The following is a 22,088-nucleotide window of genomic DNA, read 5'->3' as shown; positions in this document are numbered from 1 at the left end:
CCATTGAAACCCATTTCATTAAGCTCCCGACGAACCGTTTTTGTGCTGATGTTGCTTCCAGAGGCAGTTTGGAACTCGGTAGTGAGTGTTGCAACCGAGAACAGACAATTCTTACACGCTACGGTCTCATTTTAACACTCGGCAGTCCCATTCTGTGACCTACCACTTCGCGGATGAGCTGTTGTTGCTCCTAGACAATTCCACTTCACAATAACAGCTCTTACAGTTGACCTGGGCAGCTCTAGCAAGGCAGAAATTTCACGAACTGACTTGTTGGAAAGGTGGCATCCTATGACGGTGCCACGTTGAAAGTCACTGAGCTCTTCAGTAAGGCCATTCTACTGCAAATGTTTGTCTATGGAGATAGCATGGCTGTGTGCTCGATTTTAATCATCTGCCAGCAATGGATATGGTTGAAATGGCCAAATCCACTAATATGATGGGGTGTCCACATACTTTTGTATATATTGTGTACTGTATGTCCGTATTTCCCGTAGTTTTCCCATTCATACGGGACTGTTATTGTTGTATGTTTATGTTTAACCTGTGGATCCTAAACAGCTTCAGATGTACAGCAAATATATGTATATTTTACATTTAAAACTTGTACTACTTTGGACAGGGAAGTGCATGGTGCCATAGAGTACACAGTTGTCTCATACAGTGTCCAACTCTACCCATAGCCTATAGATCGGTAGGTTAAGAAGGTCAATGGCTGTAAGCTCCTCAAAAAGTAGTTATCCTGTAGCAGGCGTGGGCAACTCCAGTCCTCGAGGGCCTGCTTTTTCTCCATCCCTAGCAAATACAGCTGATTAATCTAATTGCACTATAAACTGAAGATCATGATTAGGTGATTATTGGAGTCAGGTGTGTTATCTGCAGCTAGGGTAAAACTGTGACACCAATCAGGCCCTTGGGGATTGGAATTGTCCACCCCTGCTAGAGGGAATGACATAATGGGAAGTCTGATTGGAACATTCAGGGGTCTTACTCTAAACCTTGTGGTCAAATAAGTGTCTCAAACGAGAAACAACTCTTATAATCTCTTCTGGTATCTGTTAGTGGTTTCCAGTATCTGATTAATGTTAATCAGAGCTATACAGTCCTGGTTCACAAGCTATGTTATCAGATGTGTCCTTTCCCTAGGGTTTACACAGGAAGAGACTGTTCCTATATTTGACAAATGTCTCAGCAGCAGCAGCTTTACTCCAAGGGATAAAGGCTCTGCCAAAGTTGACATGCTGGTGAGCTAAGTGGCGAGTTTGAATCCAGACAGAGCCAAATGATAACATATTAAAGAAATTATTGTGCTACCTTTGGAAATGGCTATATCAACAGACTTAACTTTAAGGAACCTTGTACAGTATTCTTTTTTGATTATTGAAGGGAAATATTAAGATGACTGAAATTATGAAGTACACTTACAATCTTAAAAATAAAGGTGCAAGTTGGAACCAAATAACATTCTTGAGAGCAATGCCATAGGGGAACCATTTAAGGGTCTCTGAAGAACCATTAATGGGATGGATCTTTGAAGAAACATCCAAAACCAGAAATGTTTCGTTTTTCCAGGACCGGAATTGAATAGCCCTTGTGTTGGGTTTGAAGCCTTATTTGCATTTTTACCAGGGTGCCTTTCGAGCAAATTTTTACCAGTGACACCAATGACTGTGTTTGCTAGTGACAGAGAGATGGTTGTTGCATTCATTAATTTCAATTTTTTTAAGATATATTTCATATGGCCTTCTTTTGAGGGCCTTGTTTTACCATAATACAGTGACCAGAAACTCATAGTTTACAGGCTGCATCAGGCCTGCAAATCACATTATGCTGGTTTGCAAAGTGATGTGTAATTCCTATTGGAGTACCAGAGTGGGGATATCCAACTTTTTTTTTCGCTACCTGCATTCAGAATGACTGTCAGGGTTGAGAAGACTAAGATATGAGATTACCTTTAACATCGAAACTGGAACAATCATTTCATTAACAGGTGCAATAAGTCCAATTAGAAGATTGGAATAGTTTAGAAAATGTATGTTATTTATATTTTAGTTGCATAAGATCAATTAATCAATCGACCTGCAATAGATCATACTGGGAAATATGATAATGATGGACATGGTTTTGGTTCAACTGGTTATTAGCGCCAGTGGTGTAAAGTACTTTAGTAAAAATACTTTCAAGTATTACTTAAGTAGTTTCTTTGGTTATCTTTACTTTACTATTTATATTTTTGACAACTTTTACTTTTACTTCACTACATTCCTAGAGAAAATTATGTACTTTTTACACCATACATTTTCCCTTACACCCAAAAGTACTCGTTACATTTAGATTGCTTAGCAGGTCTAATTCACACACTTATCAAGAGAACATCCCTGGTCATCCCTTCTGCATCTGATATGGCGGACTTACTAAACACATGCTTCGTTTGGAAATTATGTCTGAGTGTTGGAGTGTGCCCCTGTAAATAAAAATAACTAGAATATGTGGCCATCTGCAGTGCTTAATATAAGGAATTTGAAAGGATTTATACTTGTACTTTTACTTTTGATAGTTAAGTATATCTTCAATTGTACATTTACATTTGTATTTGTATTTATTATGGTCCCCCCCCCCCCCCCCCCCCCAAGGCAGCAGCTACTCTTCCTGGGGTCCGGCAAAATTAAGGCAGTTATACAATTTTAAGAACATTACAATACATTCATAACTGATTTCACATCACACTAAGTGTGTGCCCTCAGGCCATTACTCCACTACCACATATCTACAGCACAGCATGTTATCATGTGTGTGTATGCATGTGTCTGTGCCTATGTTTGTGTTGCTTCACAGTCCCTGTTGTTCCATAAGGTGTATTTTGATCTGTTTAAAAAAAATCTGATTATACTGCTTCCATCAGTTACCTGATGTGGAATAGAGTTCCATGTAGTCATGGCTCTATGTAGTACTGTGCACCTTCCATTGTCTGCTTTGGACTTGGGGACTGTGAAGAGACGTCTGGTGGCATGTCTTGTGGGGTATTTTATTTATTTTTTTTACCTTTATTTGACTAGGCAAGTCAGTTAAGAACAAATTCTTATTTTCAATGATGGCCTAGGAACAGTGCGTTAACTGCCTGTATGCACGAGGGTCTGAGCTGTCTGCTGGCCTTTTGATACTTAAGTATATTTAAAACCAAATACTTTTAGATCTTTACTCAAGTAGTATTTTACTGGGTGACTTTCACTTTTATTTGAGTCAATTAAGGTATCTTTACTTTTACTCAAGCATTATGATTGGGTACTTTTTCTTCCACTGATTAACGCCAACACTACACTGTAAAATTTACCGTAATGTAGTCTTAATTTAACACTTGAATCAACACTGGAAATGTTACAATAAAAAATCTAAACTAGTTAAAGCTGGTACATGTAACTTTTTGTGTGACTGACCAAATTCACATAGAAAGGTGAGTTATAGAACTGTCATTCTAATTGAAAGCAAGTCTAAAAAGCAGTATATCTATTCTATGTGTGCTATTTCTATGCTTCCCGTTCTTAACTTTTACTTGAGGTTTTGTACACCAGCATCAAACAGCAGAAAATGCAATAGTTTTGGTTATGTAAAATATATTTCACAGCTTGCTTGTTTTGTCACATAAACTAAAATTAGGTGAATTGTTTGAATTTTAGCCACTATGAAATGTTGGAGAGATTTTTGCGTCGTGTATCTTTAAAGGCCCAATGCAGACCAATCTCAATTTCAAATAATTTCAAATATTAAGTACCTTACTGTGATTGTTTACATAGAAAATTGTTAAAAAGAAACAAAAATACACTATAAAAATACAAGTATATGGATGCCCCTTCAAATTCACCTGTTGCTGACAGCTGTATGAAATCGAGCACACAGCCATGCAATTATTATAGACAAATATTGGAAGTAGAATGGCCTATACTGAATAGCTCAGTGACTTTCAATGTGGCACCGTCATAGGATGCCACCTTTCCAACAAGTCAGTTAGTCAAATTTCTGCCTTGCTAGATTTTCCCCAGTAAGTGCTGTTATTGTGAAGTGGAAATGTCTAAGAGCAACAACAGCTAAGCCGGGAAGTGGTAGGCCACACAAGCTCACAGAACGGGACTGCTGAGTGCTGAAGTGCGTCTTTCCTCGGTTGCAACACTCACTACCAAGTTCCAAACAGCCTCTGGAAGCAACATCAGCACAATAACTGTTTGTCAGGAGCCGCACACAAGCCTAAGATCACCATGCGCAGTGCTAAGCAACGGCTGGAGTGGTGTAAAGCTCGCAGCCATTGGATTCTAGAGGAGTGGAAGCGTGTTCACCATCTGGCAGTCCGACGGACGAATCTGGGTTTGGCAGATGCCAGGAAAACGCTACCTGCCCGAATGCATAGTGTTAACTGTAAAGTTTGGTGGTAGAGGAATAATGGTCTGGGGCTGTTTTTCATTGTTCGGGCTAGGCCCCTTAGCTCCAGTGAAGGGAAATCTTAACGCTACAGCATACAATGACATTCTAGACAATTCTCCAGGGAAGGGAAATCTTAACGCTACAGCATACAATGACATTCTAGACAATTCTCCAGGGAAGGGAAATCTTAACGCTACAGCATACAATGACATTCTTGACCATTCTGTGCTTCCAACTTTGTGGCAACAGTTTGGGGAAGGCCCTTTCCTTACAGAAATGGTTAGTCAAGATCGATGTGGAAGTACTTGACTGGCCTGCACAGAGCCCTGACCTCAACCCCATTGAACACCTTTGGGATGAATTGAAACGCCGACCACGAGCCAGGCCTAATCACCCAACATCAGTGTCCGACCTTACTAATGCTCTTGTGGCTGAATGGAAGCACGTCCCTCGGCAATGTTCCAACATCTTGTGGAAAGCCTTCCAAAAGATTGGAGGCTGTTATTAGCAGCAAAGGGGGACCAACTCCATATTAATTCCCATGATTTTGGAATGATATGTTTGACGAGCAGGTGTCTACATACTTTTGGCCATGTAGTGTAGCTTCTTAGCAAAGAGCAATTTCTCAAGCAATAATTTTACTATGACTGTCTGGGAGTAGTCTGAGTGGGGAGGGGAAAACTGTAAACTAGCTGTTATTGGCAGAGGTTTAGAACTATATTATTTGTCTATCAATTAATAAACCGCCTGGTGATGTCACCAGGCAGGCCAAAACTCAATCCCACTAAAATAGGCTGAAATTACAGGCGGTATTTTCAAACAGCTGTTACACTAAAAGGGTATTATCATCATTTTTACAATTCCACAGTATTATTCCAACAGTGTGTTTATACAACTATATATATTAAACCCAAAAATCACGTTTTGACTGCACTGGGCTTTTAACACTGGCCAATTTGCTGTATGCTAATAAATAGTTATCCACGGAACCTTAAGAACTGAGGAAGAACCTTTTTCTTCAGTGTACCCCACAAAACCACATCTTATTCTATTATATTCCAATATATTTCATGGATGTGAAATCACATTTAATTATGACGGTGGCGGGGCTGGGAGTAGAGCGGTTTTCATGCGATGAGTCAGATGCATACATCTATTTCTTATTACTCAGAAGGGCGAAGCTTGGTGACACGCAAGAGTCCACGGTTGTGAAACTATACTACCATCCCTGTTCTTGTAAATTATGAAAAGGAAGAACTAACAAAGAACAACTATAGCTGAGCGAATTACTTTTGTTTGTGGGTTTTCTTGGTTGAATATCAGGGTCGTATGGGGTGCAACAGGTAGCCAGCCTTACCACTGAGAATGGAAGACGTGTGATTATGTTTATTCAAGGTAACCATTTAATCTCGGATCGCTTTAATGAACTCGATATAGTAGCCTAGGTTACTTTGTGAAACGTTAAGAATAACGATATGTCCGCGCACGGGTTGCTGAGCAGCGTTTTCTCATGCTCCTCGCAAACATCCGAAACAAGGTCCAAACGGAGACTGAGAAAGACTATAAGTTTGGACCCAGCTTTGATAAAACGCGATGGGACTGAACCGGATGGGACATCTGGTCAAGCAGATGACCAAAAGTCGCTCCGAGCCTCAAACGAAAGCCTCTCCAAACTAGACGCGCGCCTTACTACAGCCGGAGTTAAACACTGTCAATCTGCATCCTCAAGCCTGTCAATATACTTGGATACTTCTGGCCATTTCGACAATGATTCAAAAGCCACTAAAAGAAACCCCTATACTCCAACCGGAAGCTCAAACACTTTATTTTCACCTAGAAAGTGGCTTCAAAAGAAGCCATCTCCACCATCCATCCCTCATTCAAATGCTGCATGGACATCTGAAGTAAGCAAGTCTTAAAATTACAGTTTTATTGATGCTGTTGATGATGATGATGGTGATCACGATTATATTCTTGTTGATCAAACTGTCCATGATGTAGACAACAGGTTGTATTACACAGCGATAAGCACGTGAATGAAGGTGATGATGATGATGTTGATTATGATTGAAGGTCGAGGTGGAAGTAGTAGCATTTCTAGTGGTATGGTGACATGACCACCTAGTTTTACAGTGCAACAGTCAATTACAAGGTTCAAAAACATGTATAGAGTCATAGTAAGATTTACACCTGTTTTCCTGGGAAATTCCCATTCTATCTTTCAATTGTATATTTGTTGGGACATGTCTGAAACACTCACAATTGAGCAATAGGATGTCAATTAGACAGTATGATGTCACCACAAACTGCTGTCTGACAAAGGTGGATGTGCCATATCAAAAACCTGTAGCCTATAGAAACAGTAGTTATAGCCTATAGTCCCTTAACATTTACCAAATGTTGTTACATTACAGGCTTATTCTAAAATGTAATAAATTGCTTTTCCCCTCTTCAATCTACACACAACTCCCATAATGACAAAGCAAAAATGGGTTTTTAGAAATTTTGGGAAATTTATAACAAAAAAAACAGACATTTTAGATGTACTTAAGTATTCAGGCCCTTTACTCAGTGCTTTGTTGAAGCACCTTTGGCAGTGATTACAGCCTCGAGTCTTCTTGGGTATGACGCTACAAGCTTGGCACACCTGTATTTGGGGAGTTTCTCCCATTCATCTCTGAAGATCCTCTCAAGCTCTGTCAGGTTGGATGGGGAGTGTCGCTGCACAGCTATTTTCTGGATGGCAGGTAGCCTGGCGGGTAGGAGTCTTGGGCCATGAACCGAAAGGTTGCTGGATCGAATCTCCAAGCTGAAAAGGTAAAACATCTGTTGTTCTGCCCCTGAGCAAGGCAGTTAACCCACTGTTCACTGGGTGCCCGATGACGTGAATGTCCCCTGCACCAGAGGGGTTGTGTTAAATGCAGATGACACATTTTAGTTGTACAACTGACTAGGTTTGCCTCTTCAGAGATGTTTGATCAGGTTCAAGTCCAGGCTTTGCCTGGGCTACTCAAGGACATTCAGAGACTTGTCCCTAAGCCACTCCTGTGTTGTCTTGGCTGGGTTGTTGTCCTGTTGGAGGGCGAACCTTCGCCCCAGTCTGAGGTCCTGTGTGCTTTGGAGCAGGTTTCCATCAAGGATCTTTTTGTATTTTGCTCCATTCATCTTCCCCTCGATCCTGACTCGTCTCCCAGTGGGTGGGGAAATATATTAATGAGCTCACCTTGACTGACAGCTCTTTGAAATGCCTATGTCAAGCAATGAGGATGCAGTGAGCAGATTGCCGTAAAAATAATCTCAAGCTAATTTGGTGATACACAAAGCAACTCAACCAACATTAAATTTGCATCAACTATATATACAGTATATATATCTTTTTTTATATCTCCCGTTTGGCATGTCTCTTGTGATGCGGTTCACAGTAACTAACTAAGACCAAACACAGAGGAAAGGGCAAAAATACAAGTATCTTTCCCATAGATCAATAGGGTCAACTTTTAATTATATTTGCTGACACACTACAGTCAAATTTTGGCACCAGTAGCTATTTATACCATGCCCATCTCCAAACACGCCTTCTCAGATGTTGGTTACAAAGCGGTACTTGTTTAAATTCTGTAAGAGAATATTGTGGTACATTTGGTGTATTAAAATGAGAGTTCAGGTGACGTCACCTTGCCCCCTTAATAATGAATCCAAGTGTTTGACATGGACCAGTAACCTTATAATCAAACTTTATCAATGTCATAGTAACAGTCATTTTTCATACTTTGGTCATCATACCCTCATCTGGTTACCTTCAAATATCATCCAAATCATTAAAACATGATTTTGACTGTTATTGACCTTTAATTGTTAAGTTCTTAAAAATGATTGCACAACTTACAATTTTCAAAAGAAGTGCTCAACCTTCATCTTCTTCTTCTTGTTATTCTTCTTCTTCATGTTGCTTTCTGGCAGACTAGATGGTATGTTGCGTATTGCTGCCTTTCACAAGCTAGGTTCCCATCCAATTTGCGACAAATTTTCAATTTGAATATTTTAAAGTCTGCATTAAACAATTTGCACGTTTTCCCAACGGAGATGGGTTTCCATCCAACTGACTTTTTTTTCACCACCGTGTGAAATTCATCATCATTTATTTAATCTGTAGCCAAATAAACTGTGTGCTTTCCCGAGTCGTGGTGGGAGGACCACGCAACATATGACATCACAAAAAGATCCCACCATGTCGAACGAACAAATTTTCTTTCGACATTTAGAAAATTGTACCGGCATTTGATGTTTCCATCAGCCCAGTCGTGACCTTTTTCATGCATCAGGTAATTAATCTGTATGAAGTGGTTGGATGGAAACATGGGTCTTTGGAAAGTGTATAGCACATTTGTTCACAAAAAAAAGGGGAAATGGGGAAAGAAAGGAAATTGTACCGTCGTTATTACTATGAGGTTAAAGTACATATTGTCAGCCTTTATTTGAGGTTATTTTCGTATCACGGTGAACTGTTTAGAAATTACACCACTTTCTGTACATAGTCCCCCCATTTTAGGGGACCAAAAGTATTGAAACAAATTCACTTACTGTATGTGCATTAAAGTAGTTTTAAAATGTTTAGTATTTGGTCCCATATTCCTAGTACTCAATGCTTACGTAAAACGTATGACTCTACAAGCTAAGAGGTTGTGAGTTCAAATCCTAGGTGTGGTTGAGTACCAAAGTGTGCTAAGCAATGTTGAGGTCAATTAACGTTTTTAATGTTATATTGTTTTTGTTTAACTCTGAGCTACTGTACCAGTCAAAAGTTTGGACACACCTACTCATTCCAGTGTTTTCCCTTTATTTTTTAATATTTTCTACATTGTATAAAAATAGTGAATACATCAAAACTTTTAAATAACACATATGGAATCATGTAGTAACCAGAAAAGTGTTAAACAAATCAAAATATATTTTATATTTGAAATTCTTCAAAGTAGCCACCCTTTGCCTTGATGACAGCTTTGCACACTCTTGGCATTCTCTCAATGACCTTCATGAGATAGTCACCTGGAATGAATTTCAATTAACATGTGTGCCCTGTTAAAAGTTAATTTGTGGAATTTCTTTCCTTAATGCATTCGAGCTAATCAGTTGTGTTGTGACAAGGTAGGGGTGGTATACAGAATATAGCCCTATTTGATAAAAGACGAAGTCCATATTATGGCAAGAACAGCTCAAATAAGCAAAGAAAAACGACAGTCCATCATTACTTTAAGACATGAAGGTCAGTCAATCCAGAAAATGTCAAGAACTTTGAAAGTTTCTACAAGTGTAGTCGCAAAAACCATCAAGCACTCTGATGAAACTGGCTCTCACGAGGACCGCCACAGGAAAGGAAGACCCAGAGTTACATCTGCTGCAGAGGAGAAGTTCATTAGAGTTACTAGCCTCAGAAATTGCAGCCCAAATAAATGCTTCACAGAGTTCAAGTAACAGACGTATCTCAACATCAACTGTTCAGAGGAGACTGCATGAGTCAGGTCTTCCTGGTCGAATTGCAGCAAAGAAACCATTACTAAAAGACACCAGTATGAAGAAGAGACCTGATTGGGCCAAGAACACAAGCAATGGACATCAGACCGGTGTAAATCTGTCCATTGGTCTGATGAGTCCAAATTTGAGATTTTTAGTTCCAACCGCCATGTCTTTGTGAGACGCAGAGTAGGTAAATGGATCTCTGCATGTGTGGATCCCACCGTAAAGTATGGAGGTCAGGGGGCTTTGCTGGTTACACTATTAGTGATTTATTTATAATTCAAGGCCAACTTAACCAGCATGGCTACCACAGCAATCTGCAGCGATACACCATCCCATCTGGTTTGTGCTTAGTGGGGCTATCATTTGTTTTTCAACAGGACAATGACCCAACATACACCTTCAAGCTGTGTAATTCTATTTGACCAAGGAGAGTGATGGAGTGCTGCACTAGATGACCTGGCCTCCACAATCACCTGACCTCAACCCAATTGAGATTTGGAGTGAAGGAAAAGCAGCCAACAAGTGCTTAGCATATGTGGGAACTCCTTCAAGACTGTTGGAAAAGCTTTCCTCATGAAGCTGGTTGAGAGAATGTCAAGAGTGCACAAAGCTGTCATCAAGGCCAAGGGTGGCTACTTTGAAGAATCTCAAATATAAAATATATTTTGATTTATTTAACACTTTTTTTGGTTACTACATGATTCCACATGTGTTATTTCATAGTTTTGATGTCTTCACTGTTATTCTACAATATAGAAAATATTAAAATAAAATAAAATCCTTGAATAAGTAGGTGTTTCCAAACATTTGACTGGTACTGTATGTTCTATCGATTTCTGAGTCATTTCATGTTTTCATGTGTATCTGAGCTATTGGCATTCAAGCAGACAGAAATTTGTCTGGTATGATTTAGCATTGCAAAAATGCTGCTCTCACTACACTGGAATTGAAAAGGAATACGATTTTTACATTTTCGAAAACATCGCTCATGCATGTCAGATTTCACTACTGGCTAATGTCATAACACAGGAGGTTCCCTTCTCTCAAATAAGCCACTCTTCAGGTTGAACATGATGAGATTATTAACTCCTAAATTGTTTTTAGGTTATTTTACATCTAACTAGCTCCTTCACATGCTGATATTACTGTATTACTGTGTGTAGCTACCTTTACTAGCTAGCTTGTCAACCAGGCCATAGACAGCATTGCATTGTGGGTTTTGTACTTGATGTGCGCTGCAACAGATTTCGAAAATGATTTTCACATTGCTACCAACCTTATTATAACGCCAAAATTAAACATTTGTTCACAAAAAAACATTGTGTTATTTAACACTGTAAATTACATGAATTAGTGATTGTGGGTATATTTTTCCTTTAAATTCCATTCAATTCAGAAAGTAATCCAAAATCCAATTCCTAATTTTAAGCTCTCAACTTGAGGAGGGCATATGAGGTATGCGGTCAGCTGTATGGCTGGCTCAGGGAAGAGGACGCCCCTGCCTTGCATAGTCCCGTGGGACATCTTAATTGGGCATGGGACACAAGCTAAGGCTTGATTACCCTTTAGCTGGCCACCTTTGATGAGGGTGAATAGTGATTAAAGGCCGAAACACCCACTGATTCGAAGGCACACTACTGAGGATGTGTCCCAAAATTGACATCTTACCCCAGTCTAAGAAATAAACCTCCCATGCCACTCTGTCAACATCACGGCAAATCTCATGTGAGTGCATTCCATCTATTGGCACAATGGACAGTTTTTAACATCTCGTCCCGTGTTTTATGATTCTGATCATCTGGACCAGTCCAGTGACTGCTGTGAAAGGACAGCTGACAACATAGGAAAGTCTGTGTGACAGCTTGGAGAGACAGCTGACCGGAGGGAATAGACCCCACTGGGGCTGTCATGGGCTAGCTACCCATGTTGGCAGTCTCCGACGCTGTTTCAGTATGTTGGAGACACCCGCTAAGTGCTACTGAAAGTCAACAAAGGAACATACCCCTAGAGCCTGCGAGAGCTGGGGCGCAAGATGGCTCAACGACTGATCACACGGTTACGGACCCAGGAACGGAAACGACTACGAGTAGGAACACAGCACATGAGACAACCATAACAGCAGCAGGACACACACTTCAGGTGTGCAGCTGTGGTTGGGAGAGAGTAACATCGGCAAGGGGGTTAAGGATCCATCAAGGGAGGAAAAGGTGCTTGGGAGAGCAGAGACAGGGACCTCGCATTGACCAGTACTTCTTACGAAGCAGCCAGTCAAATCAGTCGAATGAAGCACAGCGACGGGACGCAAACCAAAGTTCGCAGAGCATCAGCACCCCTGTAACTGAGGAGGATAACACAAGCACAGAAATGCCGGTGGATGAACTCACCCAACCACAGAGACCTCTAAAAGAGGAAAAGATCAAAGGGCACAGACCAAGTGTGAAGTGGCCCAAAGCTGTTGAAAAGAGAGAGTGGGAAACAATCAACAACGACCTGACAAAAATCTTGGAACAACAGGTAGGAACAGCAGAGAAAAAGCTTGAAAGGATGGGAGACATTATCTACCACTACGGAGAAGAGCGCTTTGGAGTAAACGAAAGGAGAAGTGGCAAGACACCACCCCTGCCAGCCAAATCTAGGAGACAGCAGGAGATCGAGATACTTGTCAGAGAGAGAAGGCAGCTGAGGAAGCAGTGGAAGAAGGCCTCTGATGCAGAGAGAGAAGGTCTCATGCTACTCCAAGCAGACATTAAATGTCGGCTGGCAACCTTGCGAAGAGCGGAAAACTTAAGGAAACTTCGTAGGAAGAAGGTACACTCAAGAACACGGTTCTATAAAAACCCCTTTAAGTTTGTCAAAGATCTCTTCGCAAAGGAAAAGTGCGGAATCCTAAAAACTCCAAAGCCTGAACTGGAAGAACATCTGGAAAAGGTCCACCAGGACATGAAAAGGCATGAGCAGATAGTCATCCCACATGACATCCCACCTATTCAACCACCAGAATTCAATCTGGACACTGACCCTCCAAAATGGAGGGAAGTAGAGAACGTTGTCCGAAGAGCAAGAGCGGCCTCTGCTCCTGGTCCTAATGGAGTACCATACAAGCTCTACAAGAACGCCCCGGATGTCCTACGCTTTCTTTGGAGGCTCATGAGGATAGTGTGGCAGAAGGAAATAATACCAAAGGCATGGCGAAGGGATGGTGGTGTGCTAATCCCGAAAGAGAAGGATGTGACAGACATCAGTCAATTCCGACCAATCTCCCTTCTCAACGTCGAAGGGAAGATCTTTTTCAGTATAATAGCACAGAGGCTGTCCACTTATCTGGAAAGGAACAAGTACATTGATACATCTGTACAGAAAGCAGGCATTCCTGGTTTCTCTGGTTGCCTGGAACATACTAGTATGATTTGGCACCAGATCCAAACCGCTAAGAAGGACAAGAGAGATCTCTATGTCATCTTCCTCGACCTGGCCAATGCCTTTGGCTCAGTTCCCCATGAACTCCTCTGGGAATCCTTCAACATTTTCCACGTACCAGAACCCATCACAACACTGGTAAAGGCCTATTTCCAAGACCTGCAATTGTGTTTCACAACACCTGACTTCACAACAACATGGCAGCGCTTGGAAGTAGGCATAATGGCAGGCTGTACAATTTCTCCTCTGGCATTCACTATGGCCATGGAAGTCATCATCAGGGCATCGAGATGGGTGGTCGGCGGTGAGAGAACTAAGGAAGGGCTCCGTCTCCCACCTATCCGAGCATACATGGATGACATGACTATACTGACCACCACTGCAGCATGCACCAGGCGGCTACTTGCAAAACTGCAGGATAACATCAAGTGGGCCCGGATGAAAATCAAGCCAAGCAAATCTCGAAGCATCTCCATAGTCAAGGGACAGCTTAAAGATGTGAGGTTCTGCATTGGAGATGACCCGATACCAACGGTGTCTGAGCAACCCATCAAGAGCCTGGGTAGATGGTACAACGAAAGCCTCCGGGATAAAGATCAAGTGCAGCAAGTAAGGCAGGACATCGCCGACGGTCTTGAGAACATCAACAAGACCCTACTGCCTGGGAGGCTCAAGCTTTGGTGCCTACAGTTTGGACTTCTCCCCGGGTAATGTGGCCACTCACCGTCTATGAGGTCCCAATAACAACAGTGGAGAAGATGGAGCGAACCATTACCTCATACGTGAAGAAATGGCTGGGTGTCCCACGATGCCTGAGTAACATCGGCCTGTATGGCAAAGGGGTCCTTGAACTACCTCTTACAAGTCTAACGGAGGAGTACAAGTGCTCTAAAGTAAGACTTCAGATGACATTGAAGGACTCCAAAGACCAGACCATTAGCAAGGCTGCACCTCTCCTACAAACTGGACGGAAATGGACATCATCCAAGGCTGTGCAGCAAGCAACATCAGCCCTGAGACACCAAGACATTGTGGGGAATATCCAGCATGGAAGAGGAGGCTTTGGCCTGGCAGCAAGCAAACCAACGTTCCATAAGGCAACAACATCTGAACGCAGGAAGCTGGTGGTCGAGGAGGTGCGCAGACAGGAGGAGACTGCAAGAAGTGCAAAGGCTGTCTCTCTTGCTAAACAAGGGCAATGGACGCGGTGGGAAGGCCTGGAGAGGAGAAAGATCAACTGGAGTGAGCTTTGGCAAATGGAGGCAAGCAACATCAGCTTCATCATAAGAGCTGTTTATGATGTGCTTCCATCACCAAAAAATCTACATCAATGGTATGGCGAGGACTCGACCTGCCCCCTCTGCCCAGCTCCAGCGACTCTCAGGCATATAATGACAGGTTGCAAGACCAGCCTCTCACAAGGCCGCTACACCTGGAGGCACAATCAGGTCCTCAAGAGCCTGGCTGCAGCACTTGAGACCAAGAGGAGTGCAACCAATTCATTACCTCCAAAAACAAGCAATCCCGTCAAAACAACAACATTCATCCGGGAGGGACAGAAAAGGCCCAAGTATCCTCCTACAAAGCCAGAAACTGGACACCTAGCCATGGCCCGGGACTGGAAGATGCTTGTCGATATTGGCCAGCAACTCATTTTTCCACCAGAGATTGCTTCTACCAACCTTAGGCCAGACATGGTACTCTGGTCCCCTTCACGAAAGGCTGTGTACATCATAGAGCTCACAGTCCCGTGGGAAAACTCGGTTGAAGAGGCCTACGAGCGTAAGAAACTTTGTTACACAGAGTTGGCAGCAGACGCAACTCAGCGTGGCTGGAATGCAAAGGTCTGGCCAGTTGAAGTGGGATGCAGAGGATTCGTGGCTTCTTCCATCATCAGGTTGCTGAAAGAACTTGGAATCCATGGACAGGCTCTGCGGCAGACCGTCAGAGCAGTTTCTCAAGCAGCTGAAAGAGGCAGCCAGTGGATCTGGATCAAACGGAAGGACCCTTGCTGGGCTATAACTTCATGACCCCCCACCCCCACCTGAGAACCCAATTCAGATCCCTCCAACTTGAGGAGGGCATATGAGGTATGCGGTCAGCTGTATGGCTGGCTCAGGGAAGAGGACGCCCCTGCCTTGCATAGTCCCGTGGGACATCTTAATTGGGCATGGGACACAAGCTAAGGCTTGATTACCCTTTAGCTGGCCACCTTTGATGAGGGTGTTTAGTGATTAAAGGCCGAAACACCCACTGATTCGAAGGCACACTACTGAGGATGTGTCCCAAAATTGACATCTTACCCCAGTCTAAGAAATAAACCTCCCATGCCACTCTGTCAACATCACGGCAAATCTCATGTGAGTGCATTCCATCTATTGGCACAATGGACAGTTTTTAACATCTCGTCCCGTGTTTTATGATTCTTTGAAAATAAATAAATACACATTTCTGTGTACTTCCTGATAACAGTTTGTTGTTGTATATTTACTCAGAAAATACAGTTAAGCTGTAGAAATGCATTAAACTTGTTTTCACTATTTTCACCGCAACTCAGTAGCCGGTAACTTACTGTAAAATTACAGGATTTAAAAAAACTGTTTGTTGCATAAGCACCTCTACAGTATTTTATAAGTTTAAATACAATTTCATTGGAGGCATGCCAAGTTAATTTGCAGGAAGGGTGTATTGCGATTGACAGCGATTGACAGTAAATATATAGCAATACACTAATACAGTATCCTATTACTGTAGACATTTACCATATAATGACTGTAAAATTTACCACAAAATTAACAGCAATGGATAAGTGTAGTTACATGTTATCATGTGTCATGTGTCAATGTGTTTTTGGAACACTTCACGTGATCATGTTTTAAATGTGTAATTCAATGTGTTATTGCTGTTCAGCTAAATTATGTTCAACTAACATTTTACCCTCGTCAATCTAAACACAGTACCCCATAATGACGAAGCAAAAACAGTTTTTTTTAGACATTTTTGCAATTTTATAAAAAATGTAAAACTGAAATATCACATTTACATAAGTATTCAGACCCTTTACTCAGTACTTTGTTGAAGCACCTTTGGCATGGATTACAGCCTTGAGTCTTCTTGCTAGAAGCTTGGCACACCTGTATTTGGGGAGTTTCTCCCATTCTTCTCTGCAGATTCTCTCAAGCTCTATCAGGTTGGATGGGGAGAGTCGTTGCACAGCTATTTTCAGGTCTCTTCAGAGATGTCCGGCCTCTAGCTGGGCCACTCAAGGACATTCAGAGACTTGTCCCGTAGCCACTCCTGCGTTGTCTTGGCTGTGTGCTTAGGGTTGTTGTCCCGTTGAACCTCCGCCCAAGTCTGAGGTCCTGAGCTCTCTGGAGCAGGTTTTCATCAAGGATCTCTCTGTACTTTGCTCCATTCATCTTTCCCTCGATCCTGACTAGCTTCTCAGTCCCTGCCACTGAAAAACATTCCCACAGCATGATGCTTGCCACCAACATGCTTCACCGTTGGGATGGTGCCAGGTTTCCTCCAGACGTGATGCTTGGACTTCAGGCCAAAGATTTTAATCTTGGTTTCATCAGACCAGAGAATCTTGTTTTTCATGGTCTAAGAGGCATTTAGGTACTTTTTTGGCATACTCCAAGCAGACTGTCATGTGCCTTTTACTGAGGAGTGTCTTTCCGTCTGGCCACTCTACCATAAAGGCCTTGAATGTATTTTTAACAAAGCTGAGATTTACTTTGAAGTCCTAAGTGTAGAAATCCGTTATGGACACAGACCGGGTGGCATAGCAGGAGGATAAGAATGTTGTGACTCATTTTTGTTTGCAGGGCATCACCTGTGAAATCTGATGTGAACATTTTTTAATCCACATGTGAAACTTCATGTGAAATGTCACATATGAAGCATTCCAAAAACACATGGTTTCGCATGATTTGACATGTGAAAATCCACATCATAACAAGATTTGCACACTCTTGTGCATGACATGGAAACGTCACGTAAAATCATGTGTTTTTTCCGTAAGAGTGGAACTAAAGAGGATTCTACCTGGAAACTAAAAGGGTCCTCCTATGGGGACAGCCTAAGGACCCTTTTGGAACCCTTTTCTCAGAGTGTAGCGGCATGTCCTACTCTGAGTTGGTCACCCTTTGACCCTGGATTTAAATATTCTTTGTTGTAAGAATGTGCAGAATGTGCAGTACAGATCTGTACTGGTAACGAGTGTAGCTTCTACTCACCTGTTCCCAAGACACATCAGTGCTTTAGGATCATGAAAGTGTCTGACAAGACAGTTATTGTTGTTGCTGCTGCAGCTCAGCTACATTTAGCAGGTGAATTGATCTGCCATGTGCAACGTGGGACTGGAGTAAGTATTGCTAATTTAATGATGGTCTTAGCCAAGGAGAGAGGCTTTACTGGTGTCATGTCATAATGTCACACTCCTCTGGAGCTCATGTCATACACAAACCCTTCGGTCACTAAAGGTAATTCAGACTTAACAAAAGCAGAAGGCTATTCACTTCTTGTAGGTTGTTTAATGCCGAATATGCCTTTTTACAGTATTATTTAGAGTGTCCAACAGCCATGAGAAGCCAGAACAGCTCACTAATTCAGTGGCAATCCTTGAAGGTGAATGATAAATGGAGCGATTCCTGTGCACATCAAGTCCCAGTCGCAGCACGACCCTAAGAAGGTATCCACGGCTGTACTGTTTATTTAGCATTACCAATATGTATTGAAAGGGTGACATTATGATAGGTTTTAATGAAGACCAGGCTTCTGGTTTCTTCATACCACAGTCATCAGCAAGGGCTCCGAACCCAAAGCCAGATCCCTCAGAAATGTAATCACTGTAAATACGATTGAGGCTGATTAATAGCAGGGGGGAGTAGGTCTATGACAGTGGAATACTTAATAGGATTTATTGTGCCATTGGGACTGTATATCTTACATGGTGCTCATGCTCTGAAAATCAGCGGCCAGTGTTTACAACACCACATTGAAGTTGATTAGTGGGCTTTATGTATATTTCCTTGTGTTATATCTAGGTAACATTTAAGTAAATGTTGTGTTGCCTTAAAACACTGATTCAAAATGGAATCTACATGATGAATCAATTAAGTTTGTCTTCTGGATTAAAATGTATTGAAATGTGACTCATCATTGGTAATGATTGAATATTTTATTAGTGACTGTAGCTATGTAGTTTGCATTATAGTGTTATGAAGCACAGATGTTCATTACCAATGTTAAATCAGATTTATGCGTATAATTATTAATTGTTTCCCTTCTTCAATGCTATTTAATAATAGTTGAAAGCTCTTGGGAGTGTGAGTCAAGTGCCAGTGCTACCATTTGCTTCATTGCCCAAGAATGTGGTAGAACAGCAGAGGCCAATCCAGACTACAGTTTAGCCAGTTCAGTTAAGATGAGGGCACCTTGGTGTGAGATTCTACAGATTCACATGACCATGGTCAGTGTGGAGTTAAGTCCGTAAACTGACAAGACTAACAAACTTTAGGTACAGTTGAAGTCGGAAGTTTACATATACCTTAGCCAAATGCATTTAAACTCAGTTTTTCACAATTCTTGACATTTAATCTTAGTAAAAATTCCCTGTCTTAGGTCAGTTAGGATCACCACTTTATTTTAAGAATAATAATAGTAGAGAGTGATTTATTTCAGCTTTTATTTCTTTCATCACATTCCCAGTGGGTCAGAAGTTTATATACACTCAATTAGTATTTGGTAGCATTGCCTTTAAATTGTTTAACTTAGGTCCAACATCTTGGGTAGCCTTCCACAAGCTTCCCACAATAAGTTGGGTGAATTTTGGCCCATTCCTCCTGACAGAGATGGTGTAACTGAGTCAGGTTTGTAGGCCTCCTTGCTCGCACACGCTGTTTCATTTCTGCCCACCAATTTTCTATGGGATTGAGGTTAGGGCTTTGTGATGGCCACTCCAATAGCTTGACTTTGTTGTCCTTAAGCCATTTTGCCACAACTTTGGAAGTATGCTTGGGTTCATTGTCCATTTGGAAGACACATTTGCGACCAAACTTTAACTTCCTGACTGATGTCTTGAGATGTTGCTACAATATATCCACGTAATTTTCATCCCTCATGATGCCATCTATTTTGTGATGTACACCAGTCCCTCCTGCAGAAAAGCACCCCCACAACACCCCCACAGCACCCCCACAACATGCCACCCCCGTGCTTCACTTTTGGGATGGTGTTCTTCGGCTTGCAAGCATACCCCTTTTTCCTTCAAACATAACGATGGTCATTATGGCCAAACAGTTCTATTTTTGTTTCATCAGACCAGAGGACATTTCTCCAAAAATACTGTATTTGTCCCAATGTGCAGTTGCAAACTGTAGTCTGGCTTTTTTATGGCGGTTTTGGAGCAGTGGCTTCATCCTTGCTGAGCGGCCATTCAGGTTATGTCAATATAGGACTTGTTTTACTGTGGATATAGATCATTTTGTACCTGCTTCCTCCAGCATCTTCACAAGGTCCTTTGCTGTTGTTCTGGGATTGATTTGCACTTTGCGCACCAAAGTACATTCATCTCTAGGAGACAGAACTCGTCTCCTTCCTGATCGCTATGACGGCTGCGTGGTCCCATGGTGTTTATACTTGGGTACTATTGTTTGTACAGATGAACGTGGTACCTTCAGGCGTTTGGAAATTGCTCCCAAGGATGAACCAGACTTGTGGAGGACTACACAATTTTTTTCTGAGGTCTTGGCTGATTTCTTTTGATTTTCCCATGATGTGAAACAAAGATGCACTGAGATTGAAGGTAGGCCTTGAAACACATCCACTGACTCAAATGATGTCAATTAGAAGCTTCTAAAGCCATGACATCATTTTTGTGAATTTCCCAAGCTGTTTAAAGGCACAGTCAGCTTAGTGTATGTAATCTTCTGACCCACTGGAATTGTTATACAGTGAATTATAAGTGAACATTTCTCTCTGTATCAATTGTTGGAAAAAGGACTTGTGTCAAGCACAAAGTAGATGTTCTAACCGACCTGCCAAAACTATAGTTTCTTAACAAGAAATTTGTGGAGTGGTTGAAAAACAAGTTTTAATGACTCCAACCTAAGTGTATGTAAACTTCCGACTTCAACTGTACCTGTCATTTCAGGTCAATAACCACAGTCACGTGTTAGGTCCCAAGGTGTCATAATATGTGACTGTGGTCGTTTGTTCCTGCTGTATCTAAGAGACTTTGGACTGACCCAATAACAACGGAAGTCAGTTTGACATTGTTTTCCCCGTTGTATGAAACTCTGCACCGCAGCCCCCTACTTACAGCCTGCAGTTCCCTCTTTCTCTCCTTTGATTAGATGTACAGTATGTCCTGTAACCTCTGGTCTTTGTTTAGGACAAAGGAACTGCAGTATGTGAAGCTTTCCATTGGGTTGTTAAAGGTTCAGACCAAGATCTAAGAGTCGTTACAATGTCCACAGATATTCTGTTTCTGTAAGGTACATTCATTTGGCTTACGTAATGTCCACTTCACCTAGATGTACCATGCATGTACACTAAATGTGGTCTCTTAAGTGGATGTTCAATGCCCTACGCATCATTGTATAGTTTCCAGATAGAGAGCTCTATTTTAGCAAACCTAATGCAATGGTAAACCTTAGCGCTGGCGATACCGCTATAGGTCCGGGGATGCCGTGATACGTAAATGTTTCTAAATATGAGTGTCACTGGATCCTCTCATCTCCCTCTCCATGATGGGCATATAACCCATCCATGTAGGCTTTTACGCACATCCAAATCCTAAATGATAACAGGGGCTGGCTAAAATAATGTCAAATAGCCTACAGAGATGAAAAGGGGATGTCCAATCGCTGTTTTGCTGCTCCCAAACTTGATATTTTAATAAAGCTTATGGGGATTAAGATTTATTTCAAAGTGATCTCACGAGCCTAACCCTTAATTGTCTTGACTACGCAGCGAATGCATTGGGCAGGACAAAATAAATGCCTTAATTGAGAGGAGAGAACGCTTGGTTTTTAATGCACATTAAACAAAATTGGGGGGAAATGTTTCTGTTGTATTTATCGCTTTGGTGCAATTTGCACAAGAGTGTTGTACATTTGCACAAGAGTGTGGTACATTTGCACAAGAGTGTGGTACATTTGCACAAGAGTGCGGTAAATTTTCACAAGAGTGTGGTACATTTTCACAACTCTTAGTACAAAACTCAAAACAGATCTTCTAAAAGGCAGTTATTTCAAACCTCTAAGTACATTTTCATTTGAATACTAAATACAACACACAAAATCATACAGTCACTTTTACACCAAACTTAATCAGTGTTTCATTGCAATACATGTTCATATAATGTCCATTCACAATGCAATGATCACATTACTTTTGATATGATTATCTTCTCTGTTGTTAAAATACATTTGACTATTACGTAATCCGACTGCTCTTAATTCATGATCACCTAACCATTTGGTACACCTATAGATTTTACATAAGGAGGCCCTGAAGCCCAAGGCAAAAAAACAAAAACATAGACTCTTATCTCGCTTGAATGACTTAGTATCTCGTTTCAACGAAAGCATTTTTTACATTTTTACAGCGATCACGAGTCATGACGGCAGTCAAATTCAAAGGCTTCTTTCTCCAAGCTCTGATGCTGCTGATGGTCATCAGTAGTGATGGATTATGGGTTCTGACTCCTGAACTTGGAATAGTGTTAATTA

General features: G+C 41.6%; 1 protein-coding gene across 1 annotated transcript in view; it reads left to right on the top strand.

Moving 5' to 3' along the window:
* The first annotated feature begins 5,575 nt into the window (after nt 1-5,575).
* LOC115107979 (rho GTPase-activating protein 6-like) overlaps nt 5,576-22,088 on the top strand; it is a 61,491-nt gene continuing 44,978 nt past the window's right edge. The window contains exon 1 of the mRNA XM_029631854.2: nt 5,576-6,317. Coding sequence (XP_029487714.2) covers nt 5,889-6,317 — 429 coding nt within the window. The 5' untranslated portion in view covers nt 5,576-5,888. The remainder of the gene's footprint in view (nt 6,318-22,088) is intronic.

The sequence above is a fragment of the Oncorhynchus nerka genome, linkage group LG1, assembly GCF_034236695.1.
Source record: "Oncorhynchus nerka isolate Pitt River linkage group LG1, Oner_Uvic_2.0, whole genome shotgun sequence".
NCBI lineage: Eukaryota > Metazoa > Chordata > Actinopteri > Salmoniformes > Salmonidae > Oncorhynchus > Oncorhynchus nerka.
This window is presented reverse-complemented; position numbering and strand designations above follow the sequence as displayed.